The following is a 14,223-nucleotide window of genomic DNA, read 5'->3' as shown; positions in this document are numbered from 1 at the left end:
AAGTTTTGGCTCTAGGTAGAAATTAATCAGATAATTTATTGTTTTTACAGTTAAGGAAATGGAAGTTCTAAAATATAAAATAATTTGCCCAATAAAGTATCTATTACCCACTTCTTGTATGTTTAGACACCTTTTTCCCCCTTATATTTTGTTGCTTATATAGTAGTTTGTGGTCCATTCACATTTGTCAAGAAGACATAAATAATCTAGGGATTGGGCAGTGGACATTTTAAAAGTTAAGTTTGTCATTAGCATTGATGATGATAGCCCTTGATGGCTATATAATTTATCATGCAATCAGTTCCTCCAGAGTCTGTCTTGTCCCAACAAGTTTCCCATTTCCTTTGCTTAGTATGAGCAGCTTAATAAGGTGCTTAGATGACATTTATGATACAAGGTGGGTAATGACCTTGAACCAACATCTGGAAATAAAGCATGTTTTTGTTTTGTCTTTTTCGGATTAGAATCAAATCCCGGGTTTGCTTTCTGCCTTTCTATAGATAAAATTGGAGTAAGATTCTCAGATCAGCTCCTAAATTACTGTTTTTTTTTTTTTGGTAAAGCTCTAACCAAGAGCTTCCGAGTGAAAGACCTACTCCCACTAATTCATGGCTGCTGTTTTATTCCTTTAAAAAATTTGTCAATTCATGCAGCATTTCTTGTTTGCCTAGATCATTGGCCACTCGTAAATGAAGGCTCTTTAAGTTTTAAGTGTAATTGTTTGATGTAGTTTTTCCCTTTATGTGTCTGGCGGGTAGATTACTTTTGATGTGGCCCAGGAGTCTGATGTATGAGTAATTCAGCCACATAAATTCTGCTGTTACTTGACTAGGTAAACTGTGTATAGTTTGCTTTCTTTCCGTGAAAAGAGTTTTCAGGGACTCATGTTCAGATTATCTGAAGAAATGCTTACTTTGGTAAATGGTGAAGAAAGAAAATAACATAATGATTATTGAAAATCTAAAAATCACTAAGTCAATTCTTGGCCAGTTCTGTCAACATTTTTCTCAGCCCAACCAGTGCTGTGAAGAAATGCAAGTGAGAATTTGTAGATGATCCCTTGGAATTCTTTTTATTAGGAAGAAACAAAAAGATGAGCTGATAGGGTAGCTCAAGTTTGTAGAGCACCTGCCTAGCAAGCGTGAGGGCCTGAGTTCAAGCCCCAGTGCCACCAAAAAAAAAAAAAGTAGTCATTGTTTGTTGAAGAATTTTAATTTTTTTGCTTTTAATAATTATTTTTATACATTTTTAAAACTGCAATTTTTCAGAATAAATGAGGAAAAATTTTTTTCTCATATTGAAGTAATCATCTCTTTGGTATAAAAATCAGAACATATGTGTGATCTTAAATTATCAAGGACTATGACTTTAGACGCTAACCAAAACTATCCTTCACTCTTCACCCATCCATTTGTCCCCTCCCATAGCTCCATTGTGGAGCTTTAAAACATAGTTCTTTACACATGAACTTATCTACAAGGAATTAAGACACCACATAAAAGATGTTATTGGGGAATTTTTAAAAAGACAAAAAGGTAAGAGTCTTGTATGTATGTATATGGTAGAGAAAATGATTGTGGTAAGTTTCTGGAATTTTTTTTGTTTTAATTTTTTGAGACAGGGTCTCACTATGTAGGCATTTGATCCTTCTGCTTCAAGTCTTCTGAGTGCTGGGATTACAGGTGCGAACCACCATGCCTGGCTATAGTTTTTGGCAATTATTCTGAGTTCTGACTGACTACCCTGATAAGCCTACAATTGTAGCGGGTACTGTATCAACTCCTATTACTTGCCAAATTTATTCTGGGAATCAGTATCTCTTTGAATATATATAATTTTAATGTTTTTTACATTTCTTCTTGTTGACTGGACTGTTTTCTCACTTCTTTCACTAATCATTTTACTTACTACTTTGGTTTTTTTTTTTTGGTGGAATGGGAGTTTGAACTTAGGGCTTCATGCTTGCACAGCAGGTACTTGACCATGTGAACCACACTTCCAGTGCATTTTACTCTGGTTATTTTGGAGATGGGGTCTCAAGAACTATTTGCCCCGGCTGGCCTCAAACCCCAATCCTCCCACTCTCAGCCTTCCAAGTAGCTAGGATTACAGGTGTGAGCCACTAGTGCCTGGCTTACTTACTACTTTTAATACACTTGTAAGGCAGAACTTCTGGAGTTATAAATTTCTGCCATTTCTAGCTAAGACCTTACAGTCCCGCTACTTTGTGGACCTTGAACTCAGTTCTTAGCAAAAGGTGAGGGTGGAGCTAAATTAGAGAACACAGTTCTTAGAGAGCAAGTAAAGTTGGCTGTGGGGTTTAGGGAAACTTGAATAGGCCAAAGATGGGCCAGTACAGCTCATGAGTACCATGAAGTCAAACCATTCTCTTCAGATTACAGTATTGCTGTCCCTGGTTTTGACCTACTCTTACATCAGTACTCATTTTTATTCTAGAAGAAGTTGAGCTTGGGTCAACTTGGATTAAAGTTATCAAAGGAACACAAAAACCAGTAATACCAGTTTACCTCTTGTAAGTAGAACTTCTACTTTTGTGTGTATGGTGCTGGGGCTCAAACGCAGGGCCTTGGGTATACTAGGCAAAAGCTCTACCATTGAGCTACATCCCCAGCTCTTATTTATTATACTTTAATAATTCCGAGTTTTTCCTTTTTAGGATCACTTAGGTTTGACATAGTCCCATGGAATTTTTCCTAGATAAGGCTTCCCACCCCTCTCTTTAGGCTAGGGATCAAATTCATGGCCTCACATATGCTAAGCAAATCTCTATCACTGAGCTACTATCCCAGTGTAGAAGGATTTTAGTGGAGCATAAGGACTTACCAGGATTTGTTTGAGTTTGAGTACAGTGTATGTTTATATGTTAATTTCCACCAGATTTATACCTCCTATGTAAGGCTACCAATGAGTAAGCCTTACATAGGGTTCCATTACAGAAGTCCATTATCTGCTGACAACAAAAGGGAGTAGATTCTCTTCCTGCTGTTTTCCTGGTATATTAGAATGTGAAATGTATCCTGCACAGATGACTCTTCCCAACAGGTGCAATAGTTTGAAAGGTTTTCTTCAGATTTGAACATGAATTCCTGAGTCACTGATATGTCTGAAGAGCTTTGGCAACAGATTGTCATTGAACATATTTTCCTGATTGGTAACAAGGGGCCTAAACAAATAGGAACTTCTGGGTCTACAAAAATTGTTCATGGGAAAAATGTCGAAGCTCAAAGAAATCAAGGATACAACTCTTAAGTAGTTTGTGATGCTTTGTTCCTGCTTTTTTTTTTTAACACAACTTTATATGTCATCTGACACCCCAAAGTCAATTTATGATGATTCCATTTTCCTTCTAGCTTTTAGCTTTGAAATTCCTTGAGGGAAGATTCTGTATCTGGTTCATTTCTGTATCTCTTGGTCTCTTGCAACATAAGGCACTCAGTAAATAGTCACTGCCTCTTCATGACTGGGATTCATGTTGATAATATAGAATGAAATTATCCTTATGCATTGGAAGAGAATAAAATTTGTGACTTTTATTTCAGTCTCTTTATGAGGACATGCTAATTATTCTGCCTGGCAAACATCTTTTCATTCTGATTTCACTTTGTCTGCTTGGTTAAAAAGGATAATTTATGATCACTCAGATGTCAGTAACCTCTCCATCCCACCATGATTTCATCTTTATCTGAAAACTGCTGCCCACTTAATGATTGTCCCATTACTGACACTATTTTTTGCCTGCTATTTTTTGCATATTCTATTTTTATGTTTACTATGAAACCTTTGTAGACAAAAATCCTATTAAATATCTCTTTGTACCTCCAATCTAGTCCCTTTGTGACAATGCAGTTAATAGAAACATTGTCAAGCACTATAATTTTAAAATAATGTAGTATCAGGCATGAAAGTTACTAAAATTCAAAGTGGAACTTCAGTTATGCCTAAATGTTTTTATAGTATTCTTAACTGGAAATAAGCCTCTTTATAAGTCTACTACCATAGAATCATGAGGTAGGGGTTGAAGAGGGAAAAAGAGATGGCTGAATACCCGTATGGCTCCTTGGCTATGTAAACTTCCTGTCTAAAGTATATCTTCTCTAGCTCTTAGTAAAGTTGTCATATTACCCTGTTTATTTCCTTCATAACGCTAATCACACCATGAAATTGTTTTGTTTAGTTCATTGTTTCTATCCTTATCAGGTGTTTGTCTTATCCACTGTTAAATATTAGCACTTGGCTCAGAGTTTGGCTCCTAACACAGGCTTGATTGAATAAGTAGTTCTTCATTGAATGAATAATGCAAAGTATACTCAGGCTCATGAATTTGAATACCTATTTTTTTTTCTTTTGAGACAGGGTCTTGCTGTGTACCCACCAAGCCTTGAACTCTTGATCTTCCTGCCTTTACCTCCCAAGTGCTAGGATTGTAGGTGTTTGCCACAATGCTCCTAGAACAAATTTCTAAAGCCACCCTTTCTTCCACAAATTGGAGCTAGGGACAAAAAGAGTTTCTGTAGACAGAAAAAAATTCTGTAAACACCCTTTCCATACAAGCCCCAGCTTCCCACTTCACTGCACCAACTCCAACTATAGAGGAGTTATTGCTCCTTGGTTTATGTCCCAGGTTGACTTTCACAGTAAAGCACTGATGTGGTAGTAAAGATACAAAGCTGAATATGCAGTGTCTAGACTTAATTTAATATAGAATATCCAATTTATACCTTGTTTTTCATGTTCTCAACTCTAATGTCCTGGTAGTTGAAATTGTATCTAAAATCTGAGCACACTGCTTGCCCAGGGCAGCAATAGACCTTTCTTCTAATCTAAATTAGCTGAAGTCTGGGCTGATTGTCCTATATGTCAAAATGTAATCCAAAGGTCCTGATTAAACACAGGCCATTCCAATTAGGTGAATTATCTGAAGTACTGGCTTTTTATCTACTGACGTTTGTGATTAGAAAGCCTTAGTGGAATTAAATTTCATTAATGGTACCCATTGATACATTGTTACAAATTATCTATTTCCTACAACTCAAAAAGCTGCTTTTCTTCTCCTTATCTCTTATTTAAATTTGACCAGAAACAGTTCTGCAGAATAAGGAAGGATTGGGTGTATGATGCCCTTGTTACAAATCCTTTCTTCCAAGGGAGGGGGAAAGGGAAGGGGAGAGAAATGACCCAAACATTGTATGCACATATGAATAAAAAAAAAATCCTCTCTTCCCTATTAGCCCAGGTTACTTCTCTTTGTAGGTTTCATAACCATTTGTAGGTTATGAAAAATAATTCTGAGTAAAGAATTTGGAGAGCATTCATTCATTGGATGAAATTCTATATAATCAAAGTATTTACTAAGAAGGTATTGTTACAATTATAATTCTTTTTCTTAAGGGACTCTTCTGCTAACACTCATCTTTTCCTGGAAAAATGAATCATTCCCACCATATGGGGACGCACGATATGGACCACAACAGTACCATGTCACCTTCTCACTATCACCCGACCACCTCAGCCTCACATTCCCATGGCAACATGATGATGATGATGGTGAGTGCCAAAGAAGAGGCAGGACAGGACCTTTCCCACCCACGTAGGTAATAGAAATAATAGAATTTTACCTTCTAGTGAAATTATTATCTTTTTAAATACTAGAAGGTTATTATCTTTTTAAATGTCAGCTTTCCAATGAGGAAAACAACTAAAGCAAATCCCCCAGATGAGTCAAGTGATTTGCCTGTACTTATGTGGCAACTTTGCTACAGGGTCATACCAGAACCAAGATTCTAGGGTTCTTTCTTCTCTAGTCCTGTCTTTTGAAATTCACCCTTTCCTGAGTTAAGTTCTGGTCCTTATGCTTTGTGTAGGAAAGAGAAAAGGACACAAGGTGATGGGAGCACAGAAAAGTACTCTTAACTCATGTGTGTAGTACTAATGTAACATGAGGGAGAAAGCCTTCCACTTCCATGAACAGATACTCTTAACTTCTTCACCAGACCTGTTACTTATAAATGTCCTAAGCTTCTTTGCCTAAAATTTGCATTTAGGATCCTCAGTCATTTCTAATTGTCTTATTTTGGTTTTCTGACAGCCTATGACATTCTACTTTGGCTTTAAGAATGTGGAAATACTGTTTTCCGGCTTGGTGATCAATACACCTGGAGGTGAGTAAGCCATCAAGTGATGTTTGAGGGTAACAAGCATGTGAGAGATGGTGACAAAGAACTTAGTAACCTAGCACCTCTTTCTGTCCTAAGTACTGAATCAGTACTTAGCTTCGAAAAATAATTTAAATACCAGATAGAAGTCTTTTTACAATCCATTTCCTTTCATCTTTGTTTGATAAGGTATTCTTGACCTAAGAGTACAGCCATGTTCATGTACCACAAAGTAACCCGAGGCTAAAAACTGTTCATCTAGTATAATCTTCCTGTTTTTTCAGATAAATTAAGCCTCAAATAGTGAAATGGGTTGCCCTAAATCACATACAATTAGAGCTTGGGTCCACACCTTCTAGAACTGTCTAGACCCATGCTATTTCTAGTGTATCAAACTATGAACCACGTCGTTTCTGATTCTTGGCATGGCCCATGTTAGAGTCACCCCTAGTTTGGGGGTAGCTGACCATTTTGTGTCTGCCATGTTGCACTGGTGTGCTTTAAATCCATATTGCACAAGCTCAATAGTTGGACTGCTTTACTTACTAGGTACATATTTGGAACAAATCTGTTTGTTGGAAAAAGGAGGAACATTTGGTTCAGGTAGTGTGTTAAATTAGCAGTACAAATACATTCATATCATCATCAGCACTTCACCATGTAAAAGACTTAGCAAAAAATGCCTATAGATAATATGTAGTCAGCACCTAAAAGTATGTGGCTTAATATATTCCTTTTTTCAATATTCTGCATTGTGTGTTTAAATGTAACAGAGCTAATTTAATGGAGTCAGGCCACCAGACCAAAAGATTTTTGATAATAAGATGAATTATTGTATCTTAATCAGAAAGTAAATGTTTTCTTCAGCAGAGGCAGTGGTTTTCCTATTAACACCTGAGCTGTTTTATCCTGGTAGGTATAGAGGTAATAATTCAAAGTATTCAGTTACTGAGAGTAGTACTTTATCTATGTCTTTCTAGCTGGACAGCACACTGGCTAATGATTTTGACAGTGCCACTATCTTTTCCTTCCCCTTTAGAGATGGCTGGAGCTTTTGTGGCAGTATTTTTACTTGCAATGTTCTATGAAGGACTCAAGATAGCCCGAGAGAGTCTACTGCGTAAGTCACAAGTCAGCATTCGCTACAATTCCATGCCTGTCCCAGGACCAAATGGAACCATCCTTATGGAGACACACAAGACAGTTGGGTAAGACAATTGAATAAAGCCAGAGGAAAGTTCCAGAACACTGGCTTAATTAAGCAGCAAAGCAACTATTTTATTAGTAGTAGCCCTCTCACTGAATTCTATGTGACCTCCATGAAAACTGTCTTTGGAGAATTGGGTTTGTGGGGCCCAAGAAGTGTGATTAAAAACCCTTCTGCAAACACAGATGTTTGTCCTAAGTTGTAAATATTGGTCACTTTTGAAAGAAGGTGAATCTATATTTTAAACATTTGAGAAAATAATACCAAACAAGTTAAGAATTTCAGGTCAAGATATAAAAGGATGGCAGAATTCAATTTGTTCCTTTCTATAAAAAGTTGTATCTAGTCAGCTCTATCTTCATTTTGTTTATAATATAAAACTGTAGTAATGTCTATGTTCCAAGAAAAAAATATTTGAATAACTATTGTTTTTTTCTACAGATCAGCAGTTTTTTTTTTGAGATTTATATTTAATAGAAATGCAGGTCTTAAAAGTAGATTGGACCTTAAGAAATCCTAAAGACCAACATCCTATTTTTAGGCAAACAGTATTACTTATTCCCATTGTGCTGATGAACTTACTGAGGTGCAGAAAGTTGTGAATTATCTAAGGTGACACAGGAGATGAGTAGTAGTCAGGTCTCCTGATCTCCAGTTAAGTAATTGCTACACTACTACCCAACTCAATTCAAATAACATTTTTATAATTTGCAAAAGTGGAGGTACTGAAAGCGTGCAGGCAAATCAGTGTGGGAGGGTTTAGGGCTCCCCTTTCAGGATCCAGGGTAGAGATAACTCAAGATTATTTCTCCAATTACCCTTCTCCCAAAAGGGTACATCCTCCTGATATATGACTGTATCTGGCCAGTGCTTATAAGCCTCACAGCCCTATGGTGTTTCATTTCAGGGAGCAATAAATATACACACAAGCACCCATAAATTGCCAGGGCAGCTGTAAAGCAGTCTAGTTGAGGCTGTGCTGCACCTGCTCCACCTTTCTTCTGATCTTCAGCTGGTCCAAGTCTGATTGTCATGTCCGTTTGCTCCCCAGGCAGCAGATGCTGAGCTTCCCGCACCTCCTGCAAACAGTACTGCATATCATCCAAGTGGTCATCAGCTACTTCCTCATGCTCATCTTCATGACTTACAATGGGTACCTCTGCATTGCAGTGGCAGCAGGGGCCGGAACAGGATACTTTCTCTTCAGCTGGAAGAAGGCAGTGGTAGTGGACATCACAGAGCATTGCCATTAATGTCAGACTTCATGGTGTGGCCTTATTGATTGCAGTGGGAAGCAGTTTGAGACTGTAAGACATAATTCCAGCTCCAATCATCCCTTCTTGTTCCTGTCTCTTTACACACACACACACACACACACACACACACACACACACACACACACACACACCACCCCCCCCCCCCCTGCTGAATAGAGGTTTAGTTTACAGTCTCCAAGGTAAAGTGGTATTTTCCAATAAGCTGAAATTCCCATTTCTCTCAAGAAGAAGCCACCCAAGACGCTGTCTCCTCCTGCATCATCCTAGACCCTGTCTAATCCAGGTAGATTTCTAGTCATTGACTTGATCTTCTACTTCTTTTGAATCTTCTGGGTTTTCTTTTACATAAAATATGTGAATTTGGTCAGGTATTTTTCTGGGTCAGTAATAGGGATTAATTTGAGCCAGGATTGGTGGCAGTTAAGGGACATTCTTGCCAAACTAAACCCAGGACTCAAACTTCACATTAGAAAATAAGCTCTAATCATTGGATTCAGTAAGTGGGACATACATGGTGCCTTTCTCTAGGTGTGGTATGCTGCACGAAAAACGTCATAGTGTGTGAAGGGATGGTTTGAGACTAAATTCAGGCCTAGAGCTTGCAGAGTATGTATTCTTGGGTTGCTCCTACTCATCAACTTGTGTTCCCACTTTACATTTTGATTAGAATGAGCTTGCCAATCAAAAAAATCAATTTGAGAAAACAAATAGAAATTTTTAAATAAAACCATTGGCATTTTACTTTGACTTGGTACCTTGGTTTGTCCCAGCTGAATGAAACAATTATTTTTTCCTATCATTGTTTTCATGTGTCTGCCTCTAAACCAGTGATTTTCAGACTTTAGCATGCATCAGAATTACCTGGAGGGCTTGTTAAAACACTAGTTGCTAGGCCTTAAGCACAGAGCCCCAAACTGGCAGTTCTAAAAGTTCCCAGATTGCTGCTCCTGCTCATGGTCCAGAGGATACTTGGAGAATCTCACTTTAAACTTAACTAAGTGACGCCTGAGGGTGTGAGGGGAGATACCTAGTATTGGGTATAACAATTTGAATTGCTAGTTGGTAGGTAGTATGTCAGGGCATACCTCACAAGGTAAATGCTGATGACCAATACTTAATCATTCCACAAACATTCATTCAGCTCCAGCTCTGTGTATGTGTACCCACACACGAGTGAAGAACTTTAGCCAAAGTACTTTTATCAGCATGTGTGAAGTCACCAGTCCTGATTTTTAAAGATCTGTGGTTTCTTGGAAGTTGTTTGAAGGCAGACAGAGACCTTTGATCTGCAATGTAAAGCAGCCAATCATAGGCCAGAAGGGCAAAAGTTAAGCTTTCTCTTTGGAGAGACTTAGGGTGTGGTTTGCTGATGGCCAGGTTTTCCTCAGTCAGCACCCACGCCCCTGCTAGCCAGAACTTTATCCTCTGCATGACCACCTTTATTACTTTTGGGGACTTTATTAGATCACAAGTGGCCAAAACCTTTTTTCTGAATGAAGAATCACATTGAATTTTTATTCTGTTCAGTTATTAGTCTACACATCAGTCTTATTCCCAAACTACCTCTTTAAAGTGATCCTTCCTGTGCTGGTCTGTTAAATCCTGCCCTCTTTGGTGCTAGATCCAATTGTGCCTCAGGGCAAAGGAGACAAAAGATGCTAGCCAGTTGGCCTGTGTTGTGATTTTGAAGTTTGTACTTTCTCTGTGAATGCCAGTTAAATATTGGAGAGTGAGGAATGTGTACTTCTATGGCTTTGAACCAAGAGAGGGTATGAGCCTACTGAATCCAGGTTAAAATCCAAAAACAACATTTAGAGCTTTGCTTTTCTCTCAATTCACCCCCCCCCCATGCAGTACTGATACTCAGCAGGAACAGAGTGAATGGCAGGTACTGACGTGGCCCAGCATTGAAGTGTAAATAGTCTGTTGTCTCAGAAGTCAAGAAATAATAAAACCATGAGGAATAAATAAAATAAAAAGAAACAACGTTTAGTGGTGACTCTGGTGCTCTCTAGAAATCTCTGCATGAGCTTCTATAAGATACCTTCCAGAGGTTAGGGGTGCAGCTCACAGGTAGAGCACTTGCCTAGCATGTACATACCCCTGGATTCAGTCCCCAGCTCTGTAAAAATAAAACATAAAATAAAATACCTTACAGGAATAGAAACTAAGTAGTGACCTATGAAAAACCAAGGCTATTTTAAGACAAAGTGCTATGAATTTACAACTCACAGAAAAGTCTTTGGGTATTCAGGTAGAGATAATATCCTTAAAAATCTGAATCTTAGAGAGCCTTAAGATGAGGTTATCAAAGGATGAGGCTAGTGAAGGAAAAAGTTTCATCTTTCTTGAGCTCTTTGATTATAATAATACAATATCTCATTGACTCATTTTTGTCTCATTTTGGTATCCCTGTTCATTTGGAATTTAATGCCTGACCTCTGAGTTTTTTTTTAATCTAAACTTTTCCTCCTTCCCTGTTCATCTCTTATTAGAAGACTGTGTGTTTCTAATCCCCTTCCTCTGCTGTCTTTTCCTTTTCTGGCTTTCAGTCTTTTATCTCATACAGTCCAGTGTACTAAATCTCCCAACCCTCCTGAGGCAGTGGGCATTGCTGTGCTGGATATAAATCCCAAGCAAAAGTTGGTATTTATAACCTGTTAGAGACCTTAAGTATGCTTCAAGAAGGGCTTGCCTCCACTGAAATTGTGTAAGACTAGGTAGAGAGCTACCTAGTACACTCTTCAGAGTTTCAGAATCTTAGGTGCTGACTCCAGTCTATGATGAAGTAACACTTAACACCCCATTGCCCAAAAATGGGGAATCCTCTAATCAGAAGATTAGAAGGTCTCTTCACTACTCCTGTGATAGGGTTGTCCAGATTTCCCTTTCAGGCTGAGTACTGGGCTTGAGTTCCTGTCACTAGGGGTTCCTTATAAAAGGATCTAGAGGGGGTGGGGCAGGGGGTACACATTCATGTCATTTGATTTTGATCCTGCCCTCTCCAGCTGCTTCTGAAGATACATCTAAAGATACAAAGTCTGCATTTGATATAATGCCTTAATCGCTGGATCGGTGGTTCATGTTGACTGTTTTAGATTGTAAGCTCCTGGAGAGCAGTATTGCAATAGTAGGAATGTTTTAACAGTGTCCTGTGCAAAAGAACAAAATAAATATTTTGACTTTGTGATTCTATGTATGCCTTTCAACCCAGAGTACTATCAGAATAAGCTGGTTTCTTTGCAGAGTGTAGACGTTTTCATTACCGTCAGTTTTAAGATGTCATTGTCTTCATCTTGCTGTCCTACTCTACTTAAAATGCCAGCCAACCTTATACCTGTCAAAAGATCCTCATTACTTTTTGTACAGGAGACAGGGTCTCCGTGAAGCTGCAGGTATTTCAGTATATAGAGAATTCCTGGATTTAAAAGCTAACTTGTGCTACATCATGATCCCTTTCCTGTTTATGCATGAGGCAGAAAGCTCTGGCCTGGCCCTCTGGAAGCTCACTGCTGAATGTGCCTCGAGCACTGGCCCTTTCTATGCCTTTGGTGGGCGCTGGAATGCTGCTGTTACTGCTTTTCCTGCTGGACCCCAGTGGGTGTCCAGCCCTGAGCACCATGCCAGTCTCTTCCTTAGTGTAATGTGGTGAGTGTGGACTTTGAATCAGTTGTTTGAATCTGGGCTCCACTTATTAGCAATGTGACCTTAGGAAAAGTTATTCCAACAATCCCTAAGCCTTAGTTTTCTCATTTATAAAAAGGCAATAATAGCATCTATTTGAATGAGGTAAGGCACACAAAACAGGCATCCAGGCCATAGTATGTTTTTATTGTCTAGTGATTACATTGTTCCTCCAGCCTTCAGGAAAATGAAGGTACCCTCTTCTGGATAAGGTCAGTGTCTCTTTACAAGTACCTGACCAACTTCCTGAGTTTGAGTAATCTGGAAATGAACAGATCCTAAGAAATACAGAATTGATACAAGTGATTTCAGTGTCCCAAAAAAGATTTAACAGTTGTTTATAAGCTCTTATTTACTGATCCTGTAATTGTCTCATTTCTGTTACAGCATGGAAATTTCCTTAGACCTGAAAACAGCAATCTCTCACTTTACCTGACATCCCCCTTACTTGGACTCAGCTGAGGAACACCAAGAAAGCAATGTAGCAAGGAAGTTTAGAAGCATGGGTTCAGAAAGCATACTGCCTGTGTTCAAATCTCATTCCTACCACTTAATCACCGAGCTTTAGTTTCACCTGTTAAAAATTTGACTAACGTACTCCTCTGAGGAGTAAGAATAAGGTGAACTGCATAAAACACTCAGTATATTGTATTAGAAATACAGTATGCTGAGTGTTGACTACAGGTAGGGACAGAGAAGACATTCAGGAGACACCATGTTTTCATACCTAATTCTTGCAGGGGACCTAGTAACAAGGGATAGCACAGAGTCCTGTTCCTCCCTTTGTTTTTCTTTTGCTCTTTCAAGTCTTTGCAGGCTTCATTATAACTTGATTACCCTACCTAGAGCTTAAGTCTTGGGGTTTTTTGTTTTAGAACAGATAACAGAATTGATAAAACTGAAAGAATAAAAGTTTTGTAAGAATGTCTGGAAAGCTGGGTACCGGTGGGTCATGCCTACAATCCTAGCATCTTGAGATCAGAATCATGGTTCGATACCAGCCCAGGAAAATAGTTTGCAATACCCCATCTTCAAAATAATCAGAACAAAATGGACTCGAGGTTGTGACTCAAGCAGTAGAGCACCTGAAGTACAAAGCCCTGAGTTCAATCTCCAGAACCATTAAAAAAAAAAAAAATGTCTGGAAAAAGAAGGGAAACTATCCCCTTCTCTCTCCTGCTCCTATATTCATAATACTTAATTGTGAATACTTAATATTACCCAGAAAATCTGGGTAAGACCCAGCTGGGGAGTCTCTTTAGAACTGACAGTTCCAGCCAGGCATGTGGCTGAACACCTGCAATCCTATCTATTTGGGAGACTGAAGAGCATGATTGGAGGCCAGCCCAGGCAAAAAAAATTTCTGAGACCCCATCTCAACAGAAAAACAGGTGAGTGGTGGTACATACCTGTCATCCCAGTTACAGTGGGAAATATAAAATGAGAGGATCGTGATCCAGGCTGGTCTTATCTCTGAAATAAACAGAGCAAAACAAGCTGGAGACATGGCTCAAGCATTGGAGTGCATGCCTTGCAAGCACGAAGCTCTGAGTTCAAACACTAGTAATGCCAAAGCAACAACCTGACAACTCTAGAGGTTGTTACTACCACAGCTGGTATGGTTCCCTATTGTTGAATTTAACAGTGAAGACCGTAGGGCATGATTAAAATTATCCTCTGAGCTGGTCTCAGATGGGTTTCTGTTGGAAAAACTCAGGCAAGTTGAGAAAGAAAAATTGGAATGACCATAATACTGTTTGGAGAATTCATGTTTTGCTCCACTGCCTTCCCAAAATAGTTACAGCCATCCTGTAAACAGATCTAGCACTTAAAACTTTTGTTCAGATTTACACAAAATCACTAGAAAAATCTCCACAAAGGC

General features: G+C 38.7%; 1 protein-coding gene across 4 annotated transcripts in view; it reads left to right on the top strand.

The window, feature by feature from the left end:
* The window catches only part of Slc31a1 (solute carrier family 31 member 1), a 28,731-nt gene extending 16,879 nt beyond the window's left edge, over window positions 1-11,852 (top strand). For 2 of the 4 annotated variants that reach the window (XM_020160340.2, XM_074051235.1), the window contains 5 exons: window positions 2,458-2,533; window positions 5,410-5,565; window positions 6,107-6,179; window positions 7,213-7,381; window positions 8,432-11,852. In XM_020160340.2, coding sequence (XP_020015929.1) covers window positions 5,446-5,565; window positions 6,107-6,179; window positions 7,213-7,381; window positions 8,432-8,633 — 564 coding nt within the window. In that variant the 5' untranslated portion in view covers window positions 2,458-2,533; window positions 5,410-5,445 and the 3' untranslated portion in view covers window positions 8,634-11,852. The remainder of the gene's footprint in view (window positions 1-2,457; window positions 2,534-5,409; window positions 5,566-6,106; window positions 6,180-7,212; window positions 7,382-8,431) is intronic. The other 2 variants (XM_020160339.2, XM_020160341.2) reach the window with 1 other exon arrangement.
* The last annotated feature ends 2,371 nt before the right edge of the window (window positions 11,853-14,223 follow it).

The sequence above is a fragment of the Castor canadensis genome, chromosome 13 (assembly GCF_047511655.1).
Source record: "Castor canadensis chromosome 13, mCasCan1.hap1v2, whole genome shotgun sequence".
NCBI lineage: Eukaryota > Metazoa > Chordata > Mammalia > Rodentia > Castoridae > Castor > Castor canadensis.
Note: the sequence above shows the minus strand (reverse complement) of the source record. Positions and strands in the feature narration are given on the sequence as shown.